This window comes from Prionailurus viverrinus, chromosome B1, assembly GCF_022837055.1.
Source record: "Prionailurus viverrinus isolate Anna chromosome B1, UM_Priviv_1.0, whole genome shotgun sequence".
In the NCBI taxonomy this organism is placed as follows: Eukaryota; Metazoa; Chordata; class Mammalia; order Carnivora; family Felidae; genus Prionailurus; species Prionailurus viverrinus.
Genome location: NC_062564.1, coordinates 171,026,045 through 171,044,655, shown reverse-complemented (window position 1 = coordinate 171,044,655; position 18,611 = coordinate 171,026,045). Strand labels below are relative to the sequence as shown.

At 35.9% G+C, this 18,611-nt stretch overlaps 1 protein-coding gene across 1 annotated transcript in view; it reads left to right on the top strand.

Annotated features, from left to right (window-relative positions):
• Positions 1 to 15,904, top strand: part of SLC30A9 (solute carrier family 30 member 9) — an 84,831-nt gene extending 68,927 nt beyond the window's left edge. Inside the window, exons 15-18 of the mRNA XM_047857279.1 lie at positions 1,901 to 2,066; positions 4,608 to 4,737; positions 6,590 to 6,703; positions 14,474 to 15,904. Of these exons, the coding sequence (XP_047713235.1) occupies positions 1,901 to 2,066; positions 4,608 to 4,737; positions 6,590 to 6,703; positions 14,474 to 14,518 (455 nt within the window). The 3' untranslated portion in view covers positions 14,519 to 15,904. The remainder of the gene's footprint in view (positions 1 to 1,900; positions 2,067 to 4,607; positions 4,738 to 6,589; positions 6,704 to 14,473) is intronic.
• Positions 15,905 to 18,611: the final 2,707 nt, after the last annotated feature.

Sequence of the window (18,611 nt, the reverse complement as noted above, 5' to 3'; positions counted from 1 at the left end):
AATATGAATGGATCTTTCTTATTTTGAATGTACATTTTAAGACTAGACCAGCATTCTCTAATGTTCACTGTGATCCAGAATATTTGCATTGTTCTTCCAATTGACCTTCCCATTTTAGACATTTCTTAGACAAATTATTACTTAGCAAAATTTTAGGCTTAAGGAAAGTGAGACTTGATGAATAAGTCAACTGTTAATAGATTTTCTTTTACAAATAATAAAAACCAGTCAGATCAAACTTATACAAATCTTAGTTTTTAGAGTTCCACATTGTTTTAATTAGCTAGGTTAATTCATTTAAATTAAATAACATGCCAAGAAATCAATAAAACATTTTCCAACTAATATTTCTGTGTTTTCTGAAGGATTATTTATATAGGTATATTTTTAAATAAAAATAATGATGTAAATTTGTATTTTTTTTTTTAATTTTTTTTTTTTCAACGTTTATTTATCTTGGGGACAGAGAGAGACAGAGCATGAACGGGGGAGGGGCAGAGAGAGAGGGAGACACAGAATCAGAAACAGGCTCCAGGCTCTGAGCCATCAGCCCAGAGCCTGACGCGGGGCTCGAACTCACGGACCGCGAGATCGTGACCTGGCCGAAGTCGGACGCTTAACCGACTGCGCCACCCAGGCACCCCATAAATTTGTATTTTTAAAGAGCAGTATTTGATTTTGAACTTCCTAGTGGATTATGTTTTATAAGTGGGTCATTTCCAGCACTGTAGTACAGATTAGTCATTTTACTTTTTAGTGTTATATTTTGACTAAATGTTAGTAAAGCTAGTGTGTAAATTGACATTTTTTTTTAGTAAAATGAATGTATGTTTACCAAGCATATTAATTTAATATTAAATTTAATATTGATATTTGATCTTTGGAATAAAAAACGTTTAATCATAAAAGCCTTGTATGTTAAGTTTATTAGGAAAATTTTAAATATATTTATTGATGTCTGATAATCAGCTCTTTTCATTGGTTCTGGGAGAGAATTAAGTCCCAACAAACTAAGGCAAACTTTAGAATCAGAATCACCTGGAGGGCTTAAGAAGACAATGCCGGTCCCAACTCCAGAGTTTCCAATTCAGAGTCTTAGGTGAGGCCTAAGGACTTGCATTTTTACCAAGTTCTCAAGTGATGCTGATGCCGCTGATTAAGGAACCGTACTTTGAGAACCACTGCTCTAAGGTGACTCACTCTAGCATGCAGTGAGTTAACTTTTCTCCTTTGTATCTGGAATGATACTAGCTATGCATCATCCTTGAGTGAATGAGAAGAGTGATCCATATCATTTTTTGTATGGCTTAATTCTCTCACAGAACCTTGATAAGAAAAACAGACAAAAAATGTTTTGTTTTGTTTTTCAGCTTTTGATCTCCCAATTATTTTGTCAACATGGGACAGGAAAAGTGCTATTAATATATCAAAAAGAAATGGGCTCTATTATATTATTAATATGTATATGATATCTCTAAAATGCTCTGGACCCTCACTTATGTAATGACCAGATGCAAGAAAACAGATCTTAAATAATTAAACAGCCTGATACTCCTATGTAGTGTGAAGCACATTGTAGCATCCCCATTTTGTAGTATAGTAAACCTGTTAGGACAGTCATTGAAGGAATTCAGAATGAATTTTGGGTCCCTTGATTTACTAATTCTGGTTCTTTACTCACTAAAGCTGATTGAAATAATAGAAAATGTTAATTTACTTGAGGGTTGATGGGGGGTGGGAGGGAGGGGAGGGTAGGTGATGGGTATTGAGGAGGGCACCTTTTGGGATGAGCACTGGGTGTTGTATGGAAACCAATTTGACAATAAATTTCATATATTGAAAAAAATAAAAAGAAAAAAAGAAAATGTTAATTTACTGACTTCTTACGTACTTTATTTAGGTAATCCCCTGTATGACAGCCTAGGTTCTTTGGGTGTGGGCACGTTACTAGGCATAGTCTCTGCGTTCCTCATCTACACTAACACAGAAGCACTCTTAGGGCGATCCATCCAGCCAGAGCAAGTACAGCGGCTGACTGAACTCCTGGAGAACGACCCATCAGTAAGGTCAGCTTATTCCAGTGATGCTGCTAATAAGGTTTACAAAAACGTGTTATGAAATTTGTCAGTTTTTGCTTCACGTATTTCAGTGTCCTGTTGTTAGGTACATGTGTATTTGTAATTTTGCATATATTGTTTATAAAATCTAAAAAAGAGCTATAAGTAAAAAAGATGTACTGTGGCAGATTTGAAATTTTCTGGAAGAGTGAAATCTGTAGATTAAATTGGTAGAAAAAATAAATGTTAGTAATCCAGAAAGTTCATACAGTTTTTTCAGTTATCTATCACTGTGTGCAAATTACTTCAAAACTTAGTGATTTAAAACAACATTTGTTACCTCACAGTTGGTGTGGGTCAGGAATCTGGGCATGGGCATGGTTTACCTGGGTCCTGTACTTAGGTTTCTTATAAACTGCAGTCAAAATTGTGGTTTATATACACAATGGAATACTACATGGCAATGAGAAAGAATGAAATATGGCCTTTCATAGCAACGTGGATGGAACTGGAAGAATGTGATGCTAAGTGAAATAAGTCACACAGAGAAAGACAGATAACCATATGTTTTAACTCTTATGTGGATCCTGAGAAACTTAACAGAAGACCATGGGGGAGGGGAAGGAGAAAAAAATTAGGGAGGGAGCCAAACCATAGGAAACTCTTAAAAACTGAGAACAATATGAGGGTTGATGAGGGGTGGGAGGGAGGGGAGGGTGGGTGATGAGTATTGAGGAGGGCACCTGTTGGGATGAGCACGGGGTGTTGTATGGAAACCAATTTGACAATAAATTTCATATTAAAAAAAAAAAAACAATGCAGTCAAAAGGCGTTGGCTGGGAGTGGAGTCATCTCCTGGGGAAGGATCTTCTAAGCCCGCTCATGTAATTGTTGAGAGAATTTAGTTCCTTACTACATGGGTGTCTCCCACCTGGCCTGTTGCTTCATCATAGTATGCAAGATGAGAAGGCAATAGATACTGAGTGTGGACAAGATAAAGTCACAGATCGTCATCTAATCTTGGAAATGATAGCTCCTCGCTTTGCCATGTTCCCTTGTTTAGGACAAGTCTAGCCCACATTGAAGGAGAGAGGATTGCACAAGGACTTGAGTACAGGAGGTGGGGCTTATCGGGAGCCATAGTAGACACACTGCTGATCACAAACACTTTTCTATCCAGTTAGTTCTGTATAAGTACATAGGGAAAAGGTATAGCTGCATATTTTGATTAGCTGCAATTTAGTATTAGTCAAATAATGAAATTTTTAAACGTGTTAAGACTGAGGTAAGTATACTTTTTTAAAAAGAGTAAATTATATAGTTTCTTGCCTTTCTGGACAAGTTTTGTTTCATTTTGGGCATATATAATTTTATAAATATTAAATGTTATTTTCATCCTAGTTGATAAATACACTTCTTTAAAAATTTTTTTTTTTTTTCAACGTTTATTTATTTTTGGGACAGAGAGAGACAGAGCATGAACGGGGGAGGGGCAGAGAGAGAGGGAGACACAGAATCGGAAGCAGGCTCCAGGCTCTGGGCCGTCAGCCCAGAGCCTGATGCGGGGCTCGAACTCACGGACCGCGAGATCGTGACCTGGCTGAAGTCGGACGCTTAACCGACTGCGCCACCCAGGCGCCCCTAAATATACTTCTTTATTTCTATGACTAAAGAATTTTAGACTCAATATTTAGTAACTTGCTCAGGATCACTCAGAAATTAGAGTCAAATGTTTTAAGAGTATTTGGAGTCTCATTTAAATTTGTTTTCCCAGTAGCTCTGTCTATCCCCAGGATTAACTGTTTTCTATTGTTTTATATATCCTGTAAAGAAAAGATGTTAATAGTGATTACCATAGAAAGAAAAGACTTTCTCATTAGTTTCCTGAGGAAGATTGATTAGGGTTAGGGCAGGCAGAAGGGATGAAAAGCAGTTATGACACTTGAACATCTGCTTCCCTTTCTGAAGATCTGGAGGGGAAATCCTGCCTCTGCTGTTGACTAGCTGAATTACCTTAGGCAAGTCACTTAGGTCCCTCTGGGAGTGTTGTATAATCTGTAAAGTAAATTTCATTCATTAAATGCTTTACATGTAGTTGCTACAGTATTAAAATTTTATGTATGTGTTGGTTCATTACTCCCCATATCAATCCCATGAGGTAGTTATTATTAACCTCATTCTGATAGTACTTTAGAGTGGTATCAAGACTTGTAAAGAAGCTTTTGGGAAAAAGAAAAAAGGGTTATGAGATGAAATAACATGGTAGAAAAGCAATTTAGAGTTGATTGTTTTTAATCCACCAACTATATAATTCATAACATTTATAAAACTATAATATTTATAAAGTTTGCATCTTTGTATGCATTATGAAAAAATAGCTAAATGGGCATTTTTTTGGATATTGATATATGGCACTTGATGGTGAACACTCTGAAAGCCATCTTGGTCCATTTTTATCACTGATGGGAAAAAACAAGAAATCTGCACTTTGCGCCATTAAAATATATATGTGCGTATATATAAATTTGTGTGCGTTGTTGTTGATTACAGGGCAATTCATGATGTTAAAGCCACAGATCTGGGATTAGGGAAAGTAAGATTTAAGGCAGAAGTAGATTTTGATGGACGAGTTGTTACAAGATCATATTTAGAAAAACAAGATTTTGACCAAATGCTGCAGGTAAGTTTATGTATTTATTGTTTTCTTATATAGCCAAGGGTTACAAAAATTAAATTTTTAAGTAAATAAAATAAAACTGTTACAGGTCTTAAAATCACTTCAGCCTTCAACTTCTTAGGGTTCCAAAATCAGACAAAACTCTTCTATTTACTGTAGATTGGGTCAGAGACAGCAGAAGAGCAAACTTACTATTCCAGTGCTTGTTACATGCCAGGCATTTTATATATGTTGTCTGATTTACTCTCAACAGCGCTGTGATGTAAAGAAATAATATTTTCAATTTGATACATAGGCACATTGAAACACAGAAAGATTAATTACCTTGCCTAAAATTGCAGAGCCACAGTATGGAGTCAGATATGAATTTAGATCTCTGACTCCAAAACCCATGCTTTTTAAAACTAAGAATTAAATTTAAAAGAGAATTTACAGAGGATGATATAATGAACAGTGCACCGGTTACCACTTGCCTTTGTCAAATCTTAACATTTTATTGTACTGTATTTACTTAGAATTAAAAACAAGCAATTGTTATAAAAATGGGTGAAGCTTTGGTTTTCTCCTTTTAGATCCCATTCTCCTTCCTCCATCCCTAGAACTAAAAATTGTTTTGAATTTAGTACTGTCATTTCCATTCAGTTTTTATACTTTTCAGCATATTTTTCTTAACACAGTAGTATATAGCAGCATGTTGGATATTTAAAAATTGATATAAATGGTATACTGTCTGATTTCCTCTACAGTTTGTTTAACAGCATGGTTGTGAGATTCTCCCATATTAATATATACATATACCTCTAGTTAATTTATTTTAATTGCTATATAGTATTCTCTAGTGAATCTGTTGTAATTTATTTATCCAGTCTCCACTTGGACATTTCTGTCCACAGTGTCATTCTCATACATTTCCTTGTTCACCTATGCAAGAATTTCTTTAGAGTAGTGTACAGCTAGATTTAAAATAGATGGGCTATTGAGTAAACTTACCCTCAGCTTCCCTAGGTATTGGCAAATTGTGTAAAGTGTGTCAGTTTAACTTCCATCATTAGTATATCAGAGTTTCTATTATTTTACATTCTATTATTTTACATTTTACTTATTGTATTGACAGTTTTTAAATTGTCATTATAAATATGAGAATTACAATTTATATTTAATTATAATTTATATACCCCCTGGTAGTAGTAACGAGGTTAGTAAGCACTGAAATTTATTAACTGTTGGGATTTCTTCTACTTGCTTGTTTATTTAGTTAATTTCTGTTCTTCTGACAGATTTATAAACATTTTATTTGTAATATGCTCGACACGAATCCTTCCTCAGTTGTATATACTAGTTTGTGATTTACTGTTTCACTTTGTTGTACAGAAGGTTTAATGCATTTTTAAACTTTATGTTAAATTTGTAATCTTTTTCTCTAGGCTTTTTATTATCTTGTTCAAGAAATCCTTCCTTTTCCCAGTATCATAAAAATATTCTCCTTTTTCTCTAAAAATATTGTGGTTGGTTTTCTACTCATAGTTTTTTAATTCACTTAGAATTATTTGTTTTTTTAATGATTTGCAGTAGGGATTTAATACTTTTTTCCTATGAAAAATAATTGCCCTGGCACTATTTATTGAATAGTCTGTTCTGTTCCCACTGATTTTGGTAAGCTACCTCTGTGAAGTATTATACTCAATTTTTTGTTGAATTAAATTTTTCCAGAACTAGGTCATCCATCGCCTGTTGTGTGAAAGTTTTTCATTTTCATCAAACTTAATGGTGTTACGATTTTTTAAAGAAATCATCAATGTACTACTATGATTTTTTTTAAAGTTATTTTGTTTTTCTGCTTTCATTTTCTTTATAGGAAATTCAAGAAGTGAAAACTCCTGAAGAACTAGAAACCTTTATGCTTAAACATGGAGAAAATATTATTGATACTTTAGGAGCTGAAGTAGACAGACTTGAGAAGGAACTGAAAGTAAGATGTCTTCGTAATAATAATAATGCCACCTGTTTGTTTTTTTTTTTTTTTTTTTTTTTTTTTTAATTTTTTTTTTTTTTTTCAACATTTATTTATTTTTGGGACAGAGAGAGACAGAGCATGAACGGGGGAGGGGCAGAGAGAGAGGGAGACACAGAATCGGAAACAGGCTCCAGGCTCTGAGCCATCAGCCCAGAGCCTGACGCGGGGCTCGAACTCACGGACCGCGAGATCGTGACCTGGCTGAAGTCGGACGCTTAACCGACTGCGCCACCCAGGCGCCCCAATGCCACCTGTTTTTGAGTACTTATGCTGTGGCAGACACTGCTAATTGTATCCCGTGTATGCATTTACCTTCTTAGTAACCCCATGGTGTATGACTGGTAGTTGTGAAACAGAAAAATTACTGGGTTAGAGAAGTTGGGTAATTTACTCAAGGAAGGTAAGGGATTGGGATTTGAACCTTCGTCGTTTAATTCCAAAATCTGTACTTTCAACCACTATTCTATACTGCTTGCTTAGTTTTCCGAAATAGAGATTTTTTGTTTTGAAATAAAAAGTATTTTGTAAGTTTCTAGAGAAAGATAAAAGGGAAACTTCAGATTTTGTTCAAAAGTTTGAAAAAATAGAATGTGTCCTTGAGCATGCATCAATCTTCCTTTTACTCCATCTGTCATTTTATATTTTCTTTTTGCTTCTGTTCAGTTGGAGATCATTACAATCTATTGGTTTTTTACTGAAGTATTACCTGATAAGAGTATCTTTTTTTTTTTTTAATGTTTATTTTTGAGAGACAGCACGAGCAAGGGAGGGAGGGCAGAGAGAGGGAGACAGAATCTGAAGCAGGCTCCAGGCTCTGAGCTGTCAGCACAGAACCCAGTGTGGGGCTTGAACACACGAACTGTGAGATCATGACCTGAGCCGAAGTCAGACTGAGGCACCAAGGCACCCCCCTGATTAGACTATCTTTAAACACGTCTCAGTGTTTTCAGATTGTCTTTCATTGGCTCTTGAGTTCAAGTTTTTGCAATAAATAAAACTTGTAAAAGATCTTTGACATACATAGCTTGTTGAAGGGAACACATCTTTCTTGATGTTGACCGTTCTTTTGTTAAAAACTGAAGGGAAATAGGGGTGCCTGGGCGGCTCAGTCAGTTAAGCATCCGACTCTTGATTTTGGCTCAAGTCATGATCTAGGGTCATGAGATAGAGCCCCATGTGTGGCATTTCACTGGGCATGGGGCCTGCTTAAGTATGTGCATGTGCACTCGCTCTCTCTGTCTTAAAAAGAAAAATATTGAAGGGAAGAATTTCTATCACTACTTACTATCTTTTCTTTTAGAGTCTAGATATCTGATCAGATTAATAAGACATCAAATGATACAATTTTGTTTATGTTAATATTATAGTTTACAACATGATTTTCAAGTTTTAGAGGAGCAGTTCTCAATTATTTTGGTCTTCGGATTCTTTACATTCTTAAAAATTATTGAGGACCCAAACAGCTTTTATTTATTCAAATTATAATACTTTATTGATATTTACCAAATCATAAATTAAAACTGAGAATTTTAAAAATATTTATTCATTTCATGTTAATATAAATAATATTTTAATGAAAAATAACTATAGTTTCTAAAATGAAAAAAATAGAAGAGTGATATTGTTTCACATTTTTGCAAAAATCCAAGACCACTGGATTCCCATATCTGCTTCTGCATTTATTCTGTTGACGTACATTGTTTTGGTTGAAGGATATAAAGAAAAGGGAGTAGTCTTTGTAAGTATTCTTAAAGCCTTTTCAGATAATTGTGGTATTTTTATGTGATGTTAAACCCATACCTGACACCTGGTAGCCTCTTAAAGCTTAGTTGCAATGTGGAATCTGAAACCATATCAAAGAACTTTCCACATACTGTTTGTGAAGTTAAGGGACACAGTTCACAAGATCACCCTCCTTCCTGGCACCAGTTACAAAGTTCAAGGGATTCCTCCTATCATCCTAGGTTTGATAATTCACAAGAAGGACTCACAGAACTCATTGGTTGCTTTTATACTCCTGGTTATGGTTTATTACAGTGAAAGGAAGGATTAAAACTAGCCAAAGGAAGAAGTGCACAGGAGAGAGTTCTAAACACAGTTTCAGTTAGTTGTCCTCTCTGCTATAGAGTCATGGACACTGTTACTTTCCTGACAATGATGTGTGGCAGTTTGCAGAGTATTAATCAGGGAACCTTAACTGAGCCTTGGTGTCCAGAGATCTTACTGGGGCTCCATAGTTGACTGCTAAGTGGTCAACCTTTCATCTCTAGCCACTCCAAGGAAGAGTTGACACTTTTAGTCTCTAGTCCCATTTGGATATATAGCGGATATTGTGTGGCCAAAGATAAAGACAAAATTTTCAGCCAGGACATTCCAAGGGCCTAACAATCACCTCTCAGTAGCCTAGGGCAAAGGCCAGACCTCTCTTGGGGTATGATTAATTATCTACTATACACTATTAAAATTTGTTGGTCTGTCTTTGTACTCTGGATGGATCTCTTAATCCATGCATGATTCCAGAATGTTATGAATTGGCCATTTGGGAAATACTAACTCACTGAATTTATGTACATCTTTCAAATGGTGACACATTTCTAAGTATTTGGAAGCTGTCAAGGTCACGGTGGTAGATACAAGTTTTTCAGCATTCTAATATTCATTTGAAAGCTTGCATTTTACCATTAGCAACAAATACTGTTGTTTTCCTTGAAGTAACAGATTCATTTTGTTCATTTTTTTTTCATTTTGTTCATTTTTTAAGAAGATCCCTGCCAAATACCCAATTTGAATAACCGTAGTTTGTTCATTTTTCTTTCAAGTAAAAATGGGGTTTACTTAGATAGCTCACTTGTTGTTGTTGTTGTTGTTAAGAAGACTCCACCCTCAAGGTAGGGCTTGAACTCACGACCCACGACCCTGAGCTCAAGACTTGCATGCTCTACCAACAGAGCCAGCCAGGCGCTCCTACATGGTGTTATGTAAACAAGCATCTGATTTAGCTCATAACTCCAGCTCGTCCCAGAGTGCTTCTCTTTGTGACCTCAGACCTCAGTGTGAAGCAGGAAGGTCTAAGAATACTCCCCATTTTGTCACAGAACATTTTAAAAAGTGTACTCAGGCGTTGAGGTTTAATAAACCAATGTTTTTACTACTTCATGAAGGACTTTTTAAAGTGAAACTGGCTTTTTTTTTTTTTTTAATGTGTCTGCCAGTAAAGGAACACAATGACTCCATTAATATGAGTTGGGTGGCAGTTGCCTTGAATTGTGCAAAGATGCCATCAATTTTATCTACCATTGCTTTTATGTCGTCAGAGGAAATACCAGCATAGTAAAGGCAAATAACATCAGTGTTATAAAAATAGCTTTGACCTTGGAGTCTCCCTTGAAAAGGTGTCAGAACCTTTGGACCCCACTTTGAAAGTCACTTTTCCAAATATAACGCAAGATGATTATTTTTGTGCAGGGTGACACAAGAATGAATAAACTTTGCTTTTCCATTCTATCTTTTTTAAAAAATTTCCCTGGAAAGGATAAAATAATGAGCTTTTAGACTAAATCTGTATTTTAGCTTTACTCGTTAATAGAAACAATAAGTCGGAAACCAGATATGAGAATAATTAACAAATTGGTCATTCTTAACTATATTTACTCTTATCACAATCAGATAAATTTATTGGTTTTGTTTAGCTTTGTGCTTTAATTAGAAGCTATTAAATCTTTTTTTTTTTTTTTTTTAATTTTTTTTTAACGTTTATTTATTTTTGAGACAGAGAGAGACAGAGCATGAACAGGGGAGGGTCAGAGAGAGAGGGAGACACAGAATCTGAAACAGGCTCCAGGCTCTGAGCTGTCAGCACAGAGCCCGACGCGGGGCTCGAACTCATGGACCGCAAGATCATGACCTGAGCTGAAGTCGGCTGCTTAACCACTGAGCAACCCAGCCGCCCCGAAACTATTAAATCTTTAATGCACTGAACTAACTCATGTGTTTCTGAATTATATAAGACTTTCAAACCAGGAAGCAAAGTTTAACCCATACTTTCAGGTTAGAATCCTCTCTAAGGTAATAAGGCATAATTAATGTTAAAGAAAAGTTCTTCCTAATTGAGAAACTAAACCAGGAGAGGGCATAAATGTAATTCTTTTATCTTGTTTTGAAAATAAGCTGATCATCTTTTGAAAACTAAAACTTTGGTATATTCTCTTTTTTAGTTTCTAAGCATGGTTGTCTTCTCAATTTAAATTTGAATAATTATTGAATCACTTTGGAAAGTCACACTCAATAATAAAATTCAGCAGTCTAGCCATCTCTATTGAGTGATGCCATTTATCTGATAATTATTAAAATAGATAGTATTTTTGGCTATAATCTATAACCTGCATAGTTCTTTTTTTTTTTCTTCAAATTTTAATGAGAGAGAGTGCACAGCAGGGGAGAGGGGCAGAGGGAAAGAGAGAGAAAAAAATCCTAAGCAGGCTCTACATTCAGTGTGGAGAATGACACGGGGCTCAATCCTACGACACTGGGACCATGACCTGAGTCGAAATCAAGAGTCAGATTCTCAGCTGATTAAGCCACCCAGGTGTCCTTACAACTTGCATAGTTCTATGTAAAAACATTAAAAATAATAGAAGCTAATGTATATTATAGAAGCTAATCACGTAGTATAAATGTGAAATATATATTAAGTTCTTTGAACTGTTAACTAAAATTTTTTTGCTTTACCTCTATATTTCAATCTTCTTCTATGAAGTTTTTTATGTTTGGGAAGCAGTACTTCTATGGGAAATTAATTCAGTGGGATGATGCCATAGTATTTGCAAATTCCTAATAAGTAGTATTCCAGTTAAGTGCTGTGCCCTTTACTCTGTCTTTTGCTTCTTGAATTGCATCCTCCTGTAGCATTTTTTTGAATCTGCAACATTATAAAATTACACTATTTGGTTTTTATCTCTCTAAAATATGAGTGTTGAAATAAATTTGTGCTATGTAAAATGTTCTAATTCAAGTTGAATAGTGCCTGGGACATAATAAATCAATAAGTATCTGTAGAACAAATGAATGAAAATTACAAATTGAACACAATTATTGATTTTCAGCTCTGTTTATTCAGTTTCTGCTATATACACGTGATACCTTATTAGGCACTAAACATTAAAATCTAAGAGTATTAATCCTATTTTTTTTATTCATTCATGTTGTGCCTGTCTCCGTATTTGGCACATTTCATGTTAGGAATTTGATAATTTTCTCTAAAAAAACTTGATTTTAAAACAGAATACATCAAGTTTTTACTTTCTTTTTCTTTTTTCTTAAAGTTTATTTATTTTTGAAAGACAGGGCACAAGCTAGGGAGGCATAGAGAGAAAGGGAGACACAGTCTCTAGGCTCCGAGCTGACAGCCGATGCAGGGCTTGAACTCACAAACCGTGAGATCATGAGCTGAAGTCGGTCACTTAACTGACTGAGCCACCCAGGTGCCTCAGTTTCTTTTTCTTGAGATTAGATTTTTTTTTGGTACACATTTTACATATAGTGGTTTTTTTAGACAGGATAGTTTCAAATTTTCCATTAATACCTAAACTTTTTAAAGTCATATTGGGATGGGTTAGGGTGGATTGGAAAGAGAAAATAAAATTCAGTTTCATTTCTGTTAGAGGAAATCTTTTTTTATTCTGTGTTGAATTTAAGGAATTCTAGAAAAGAGCAAATAGTTTAAGGTAAAGAGAAAATTGAGAACAAAAGTGTACCCCCATGCTTGGGGGTCCCCTGGCCACTCTCATATTAGTATCCAAGAGGAGAGTACCCCCAGGTATACTGGAACAAAACTAGTCATAAGAAGAATGCCAGTGCACACTCAATAAAATGCTCTAGCTGGAGCTAAACTCTAGTGTTATATCAGATTCTTGCCTTTATAACTGAATTCCTTTGAGTAATATGCAAATGTTCCTAATCCTGACTGATTATCAGAATCACTTAGAAGAGATTTTTCCCCATGTTGATTGATTGGTTTAATATTTACTTAATAATCTCTACACCCAGCATCGGCCCGAACTCATGACCCCAAGATCAAGAGTCGCATGCTCTTCCAACTGAGCCAGTCAGGCGCCCCTACTTTTATAATTTTTATCAAATAATATCAAAAAAATAATATACACAATTTATAAAGTCAAACAGAACTGAAAAGCTTATAAACAGAAGTGTCACCTGCCTCACCATCCTCAGTCATGCTTAGAAGCAACCATTTTTAGTATTTCTTTTAGATTTACTGCCATATTTCTATAGGAAGGTCTTAAACTGCTTCCACGTTATTTATTTCCTCTTTGATAGATGTAAGTTAGTTATATAGTTTTATATGTTCTCTCTGTCCTCCATTCTCATAATGTCATTATATTACATTTTATTACACTTTTAATCCCTCCCCCCACTCCCAGATTTAGGTGTCCTTCCTTTTTGTACCCATAAAGATACAACCCCAAGACCTTTACCTTGCTCTTTAAGTAGCAGACTACTCTAAGTGCCTGCTTACTTAACCTGTATTTCCTCACTGGACAGACGTTCGTTGAAGACAAGTACTGTTTTGTTTCCTGTTCATTGTTGTATACTTCAGTGCCTGGCATAGAATAGGAATGTAATAAAGATACTTTCTGTTGTTGAAGTTCCTTAAGCCGGCATTTCAAATTTTTCACAACCTGGTTTCTGCCTGCCTTTCCAGCCTCATTACTGATCCTGCCCTTTTTGCAACCCCTGTGGCTAACTATACCATATGGCCAGTACACCCTTCTCCGGCTGACTTTGCTTGTATTGTTTCCTCTGTCTAGATGATGATCCTCGTCATCATCTATCTGGAAAACTCACTACTTTCAGGCCTTGTGTAGATACTCTCAGTGAAGTCTTAATATTCTCAGTGAAGTCTTACTCAATCTCATGAGTTAAAGTAATAGATCTGGCGGTTTTGTTCCCCGAGTTAGCGTTTCAGTGCATTCATTGTAATAGTTAGGAGCTTGAGGTCCGGAATGTATCCTGGCTTCGTCACTTAGTAGCTCATAACGTAGGTAGGTTAGTTAATTTCTTCAAACTTCAATTTTCCCATATATAAAATGGAAATGATTGAGGTATGAGGATTTTAAAACACACATGCACGTGAAGCCCCTTACTTAGCATGGTACTTGACATAAGGGTGACTGCTTATTAAATGTTAACTGCTATTTTTATTAGCCGCAATGCTTTCACTTGTAGATGGTTACTGATACACTGGTCTTGCTGGCTAAACTGAGTCCATCAAGGTCAAGAACAGACTTACTAATAATCATAGCTCCAGCTCCACTATTTAGCACAGTGCCTGCCACAAGACTATATGGGGTGTTGCTAAAATATATAAAATAAGTGGATGTCAGCTTATTTCTTCGGATTGTTACTGTTTTACAGTGATTTTCTTTTCACCACAAGCGAGTGTATTTACAGTGCTTTGCAGTGCTTGGCACATACTAGGTTCTTCATCCATTAATGTATTAACGAACATTTGAACAAACTCAGGGAGATGGGGCTACTTACCATATTGTTTATAGTGTATAGTATTCATCTATTGATTTTTATCTTGCTAATATGCTACACTGAAGTCGTTTGACCAAATGTTGTCAGTGACTTTAGTGATCTAATGGAATAAAAGGAAACAAAATTCAGTTTTGCTATGAATAATGTGGTGGTGATTTTTCCTTCCAGAAACGAAATCCCGAAGTTCGACATGTAGATTTGGAGATATTATAGATTTTATTGAATGAATCTCTTTGGAGGAAAGCCTTGGAAACAAGTCCGCGAACCTGCTCTCCTGTACTGAAGGTGTCAGGGCCATTCAGAAGTTGTTTTTTTTGAAGATGAGGAAGTATTTAATGTGAAGGGCAGTTCAGCATCTACAGAATGACTACTTCATCCTTGTAAGGGACCTATTACAAGTTGAATCAATTTGGAAATCATGTTTTTATGTTTCAATAGAGAACATTTTAGTTACTTAAATTGTTCATAATTTTTCATTTTACCCTGTCAGGGTATATTGTATCTTGCGATCATGTTTCCTTTCTTTACATTTGTAAAAATAAGCATCATCCATAGGATTATGAGTTTTAATTTTGTTACCTTTGAAGATGTCACTCCATCAGAACCTGCCAATCTTGAACGTTCTGGCTAAATTTAGTTTTTAAATAGTCACTCTGTTTTTTCCTTACAGAATGTGGAAATTATTTCTACATAATTCTGCCCTGAGCATTAAGAGGAACACTCTCCTATCCTAGTTATCCATAAATGTTCATTCCAGAAATGGCTTAGTTCCTGAATTGAAGGAGGACATTTCAGTCCACCTTTTAGGTTGTAGTAGTTGCCATTTTGTAAATTTCTTATCTTTCCTTTACTTTTTTCTTTATTTAGTTTAATTTTTCCAGTGTAGGAGATACAGAATAACCCTGGATGTTTCCATAGGCCAGTTTTACGGCTGGGGTTTTTTTTGTTTGTTTGTTTTTTAACTGGCTTCAGTGCCATAATGTGTATTTACTAGGCGGTAATGCATTTATAAGCATTTTAAAATTCTGTAAAATGGACTAGAAATATTTATAATTTTACAGACGGGACAGCATTTTATTTTTAATTTATTTTAAAAGGCACTACTTATGTAAATCTGAACTGTGAGATATTTCTTGCTTTAAGAGAAAGAGAAGTAAATCTCTTATGCGGAAACTTGTGGCCATGATTTTGTATAATATCATAGTCAGTAGTGTGTCTGTAACATGAGTTTCTTACAGTTATAAATGGACATTTATCATAATATATGGTTAAAACATTATGTAAGTAAGTAGCTTTCTAGTGATAAGGTACCAAGGTGAAAAAACATACAATTCAGTAATGAAAAATTTAGTGCAAAACTACAGCTGTGTCTCCATTCATCAAAATAACTCATGCACTTTAAGTTGTTCAGGGTGGTAGTGAGCATTGTCCATGCAAGAGTTGTAGCTGGGTGATTCTTTGCTGGATAAGTGGGGGTTGATGTAAGAACCTAACTACTTGTATGAGGTCAGTGGCTAAAAACTTAACTTAGATGGAAATTTATGAATCACAGCAGATTGTAATGCTGGAAACAAAAAATAAACATTTGATTAAAGGGTTTGTAATGGTAATTTTTTTGATCCAAAAGTGTCATGTATTAGAAAATCATGAAAATTTATGTTGGTGTACATTTTTTTTACCTTTGCAGAGCATTTTGCGTATTGTACATTTTAACTGAAATAACATTCCAGTTTTATTTTTGAAGATATAAAATTGTTATACGCACACACACACACACACAATTTGATTCTGGTTCTTATGGTCACAAATTCTTCACTTTTTTTTTTTTTTTTTTTTTTTTAATTTTTTTTTTTTCAACGTTTATTTATTTTTGGGACAGAGAGAGACAGAGCATGAACGGGGGAAGGGCAGAGAGAGAGGGAGACACAGAGTCGGAAACAGGCTCCAGGCTCTGAGCCATCAGCCCAGAGCCCGACGCGGGGCTCGAACTCACAGACCGCGAGATCGTGACCTGGCTGAAGTCGGACGCTTAACCGACTGCGCCACCCAGGCGCCCCAAACTTTTTTTTTTTTTTTAAACTGTGTTTTCCTCCTTATACTTCACTCTATACTGTTTATATCTTCTCTCCCCTTCCCACTTGCCATTTGTTAGTCCCATGTCACTGCCATATGGGAAGGTACGTGATTATATCCAATTTCCTCCTAGGAAAATTACTCTGAAAAATTCCACATAGCAAAAATAGGAATAATGAATTCATTTAGGAAAGAATGTCAAAGTTGGGATACAGAAGTTATTCCAAATGGTAGGTTTTTTAAGGATTCCCTAAAAGAAGCCAGTGCCGGATATTTCCTTGAGTTTTCTAATCTGATTTTGACTGAGATCATACCTATTCTTAAATAATAATTGAAGGCTTCTGTTTCTGTCATTTCTTTCCAGCTCTGTTCTGCACTGATCTTGTAAAGTTTGTTTAACAAAATTTGACATAAAGAAGTACAGCATTATCTATGAATTTGAGTATTTCTGTGGAATCAGGGAATGTATGCTATCACTGCTTTTGTTTTTTTCCATTTAAACGAGTCAAATTTGAATTTTAAAACCAGGGAATTTGGACCTTTTTCTTTTTCTTTTCTTTTTTTTTCGAAAGAGACAGAGCGCATGAGAGAGAATGGGGAAGGGCAGAGAGATAGGGAGACTGAGGATCTGAAGTGGGCTCTGTGCTGACAGCATTGAGCCCAGTGTGGGGCTCAGACTCACAAACTGTGAGCTCATGACCTAAGCCAAAGTCAGACACTTAACTGAGCCAGCTAGGTGCCCCTGGGCCTTTAAAAATAAGAGAAGGGGCACCTGGGTGGCTGTCGGTTAAGCATGGACTCTTGACCTCGGCTCAGGTCATATCTCCTGGTTCCTGAGCTTGACCCTCTCGGGCTCTGCGTGATGGTGCAGAGCCTGCTTGAGATTCTGTCTCCCTCTCCCCCTGCCCCTCCCCCACTTGCTCTGTATCTCCTCTCAAAATAAATAGAAACAAACTTATAAATAGGGGCGCCTGGGTGGCTCAGTCAGTTAAGCGTCTGACTTCAGTTCAGGTCATGATCTCGCGGTGTCTGAGTTCGATCCTGCGTCAGGCTCTGTGCTGACAGCTCAGAGCCTGGAGCCTGCTTCGGTTTCTGCGTCTCCTACTCTCTCTGCCCCTCCCCTGCTCATGCTCTGTTTCTTTTCCTCTCAGAAATAAATTAAATAAATAAATAGGATATCAAGTTCAGGTTTCTTGTTTTTGTGTTTTCCAAATTAATACTTTTGAGTCCTGACCTGATGCATACCATTTGAATATTTAAGCATGTAAATCTCAGTATTTTCAAGGGAAATAGCTTCTGTGGTAGAATAATTGTGAAAGTAACGTTGGACAGTGAAGAGGGCAGTCATGGACCTGGGACTCCTACTTGTATTAAGCTGCATTTAGGAACTCAAAGGAGAAGATTGCTTGTTTTCAGCTCCAGCTGAGAATAGATCTCTAATCACCTGTAAATAGCAGGCACCAAACTATGTAAGGTGGCACATTTTTTAGACCAGGGCAGTGGGAGCATGAGGGATGGAAACTTATTTTTAAGTGGCCATCTTGGTGGCCAATAATACTACCTAATTCCAAGGACGGAGATTTCTGAACATGTACTGAAGAAACTGAGATAGGATTAGATTGGAAATTTTTCAATTTTTTTTCAAAACCAAAGTTAATCTCTGCCATACATCTTCCTACTCACACACCAAGTAACCCAGAATAACAAAATGGCATAAGACTTGAATTTTGGGTATATGAATTTTAGTGTTACCTTAATTATCCCATAATTTGAAAAAAGCTTTTTGCTAAAATTGTACCATCTAAAGGAAATGACTTAAGTTTTAAATCTGATGACTTTTTGAGGTAGAATGCTGGGAACTACAGAAAATTACACAGGCATTTAGAATTTATACTGTCTTTCTTAGATTGCATTTGTCAGGCTTTGGCATCTCTTCTAAATGTGATGACCCCTAATTTGCCAAACTGTCAGAAGTCAGTGAAGCAAAGAATTGAAGGTAAAATGTTGATTCAAAGATTGTCTCCCCTAAATCCCTCATCCCTGTGTCTGAAATGGAAATTTGGAAGGCATTTATATGGAAGATGGTTCTGGCAGCCTTTATATTTGCACTAAGTTTACTAGCATCCCTAGACTTGGTTTTATGGAAAAGAAAATTTTTGTTTCTATTATATTGTATTTCATCTGTCTGATTTTGCTGGCAGATTAAGATGGTCCTGGTCCCTTGGGATGCTTT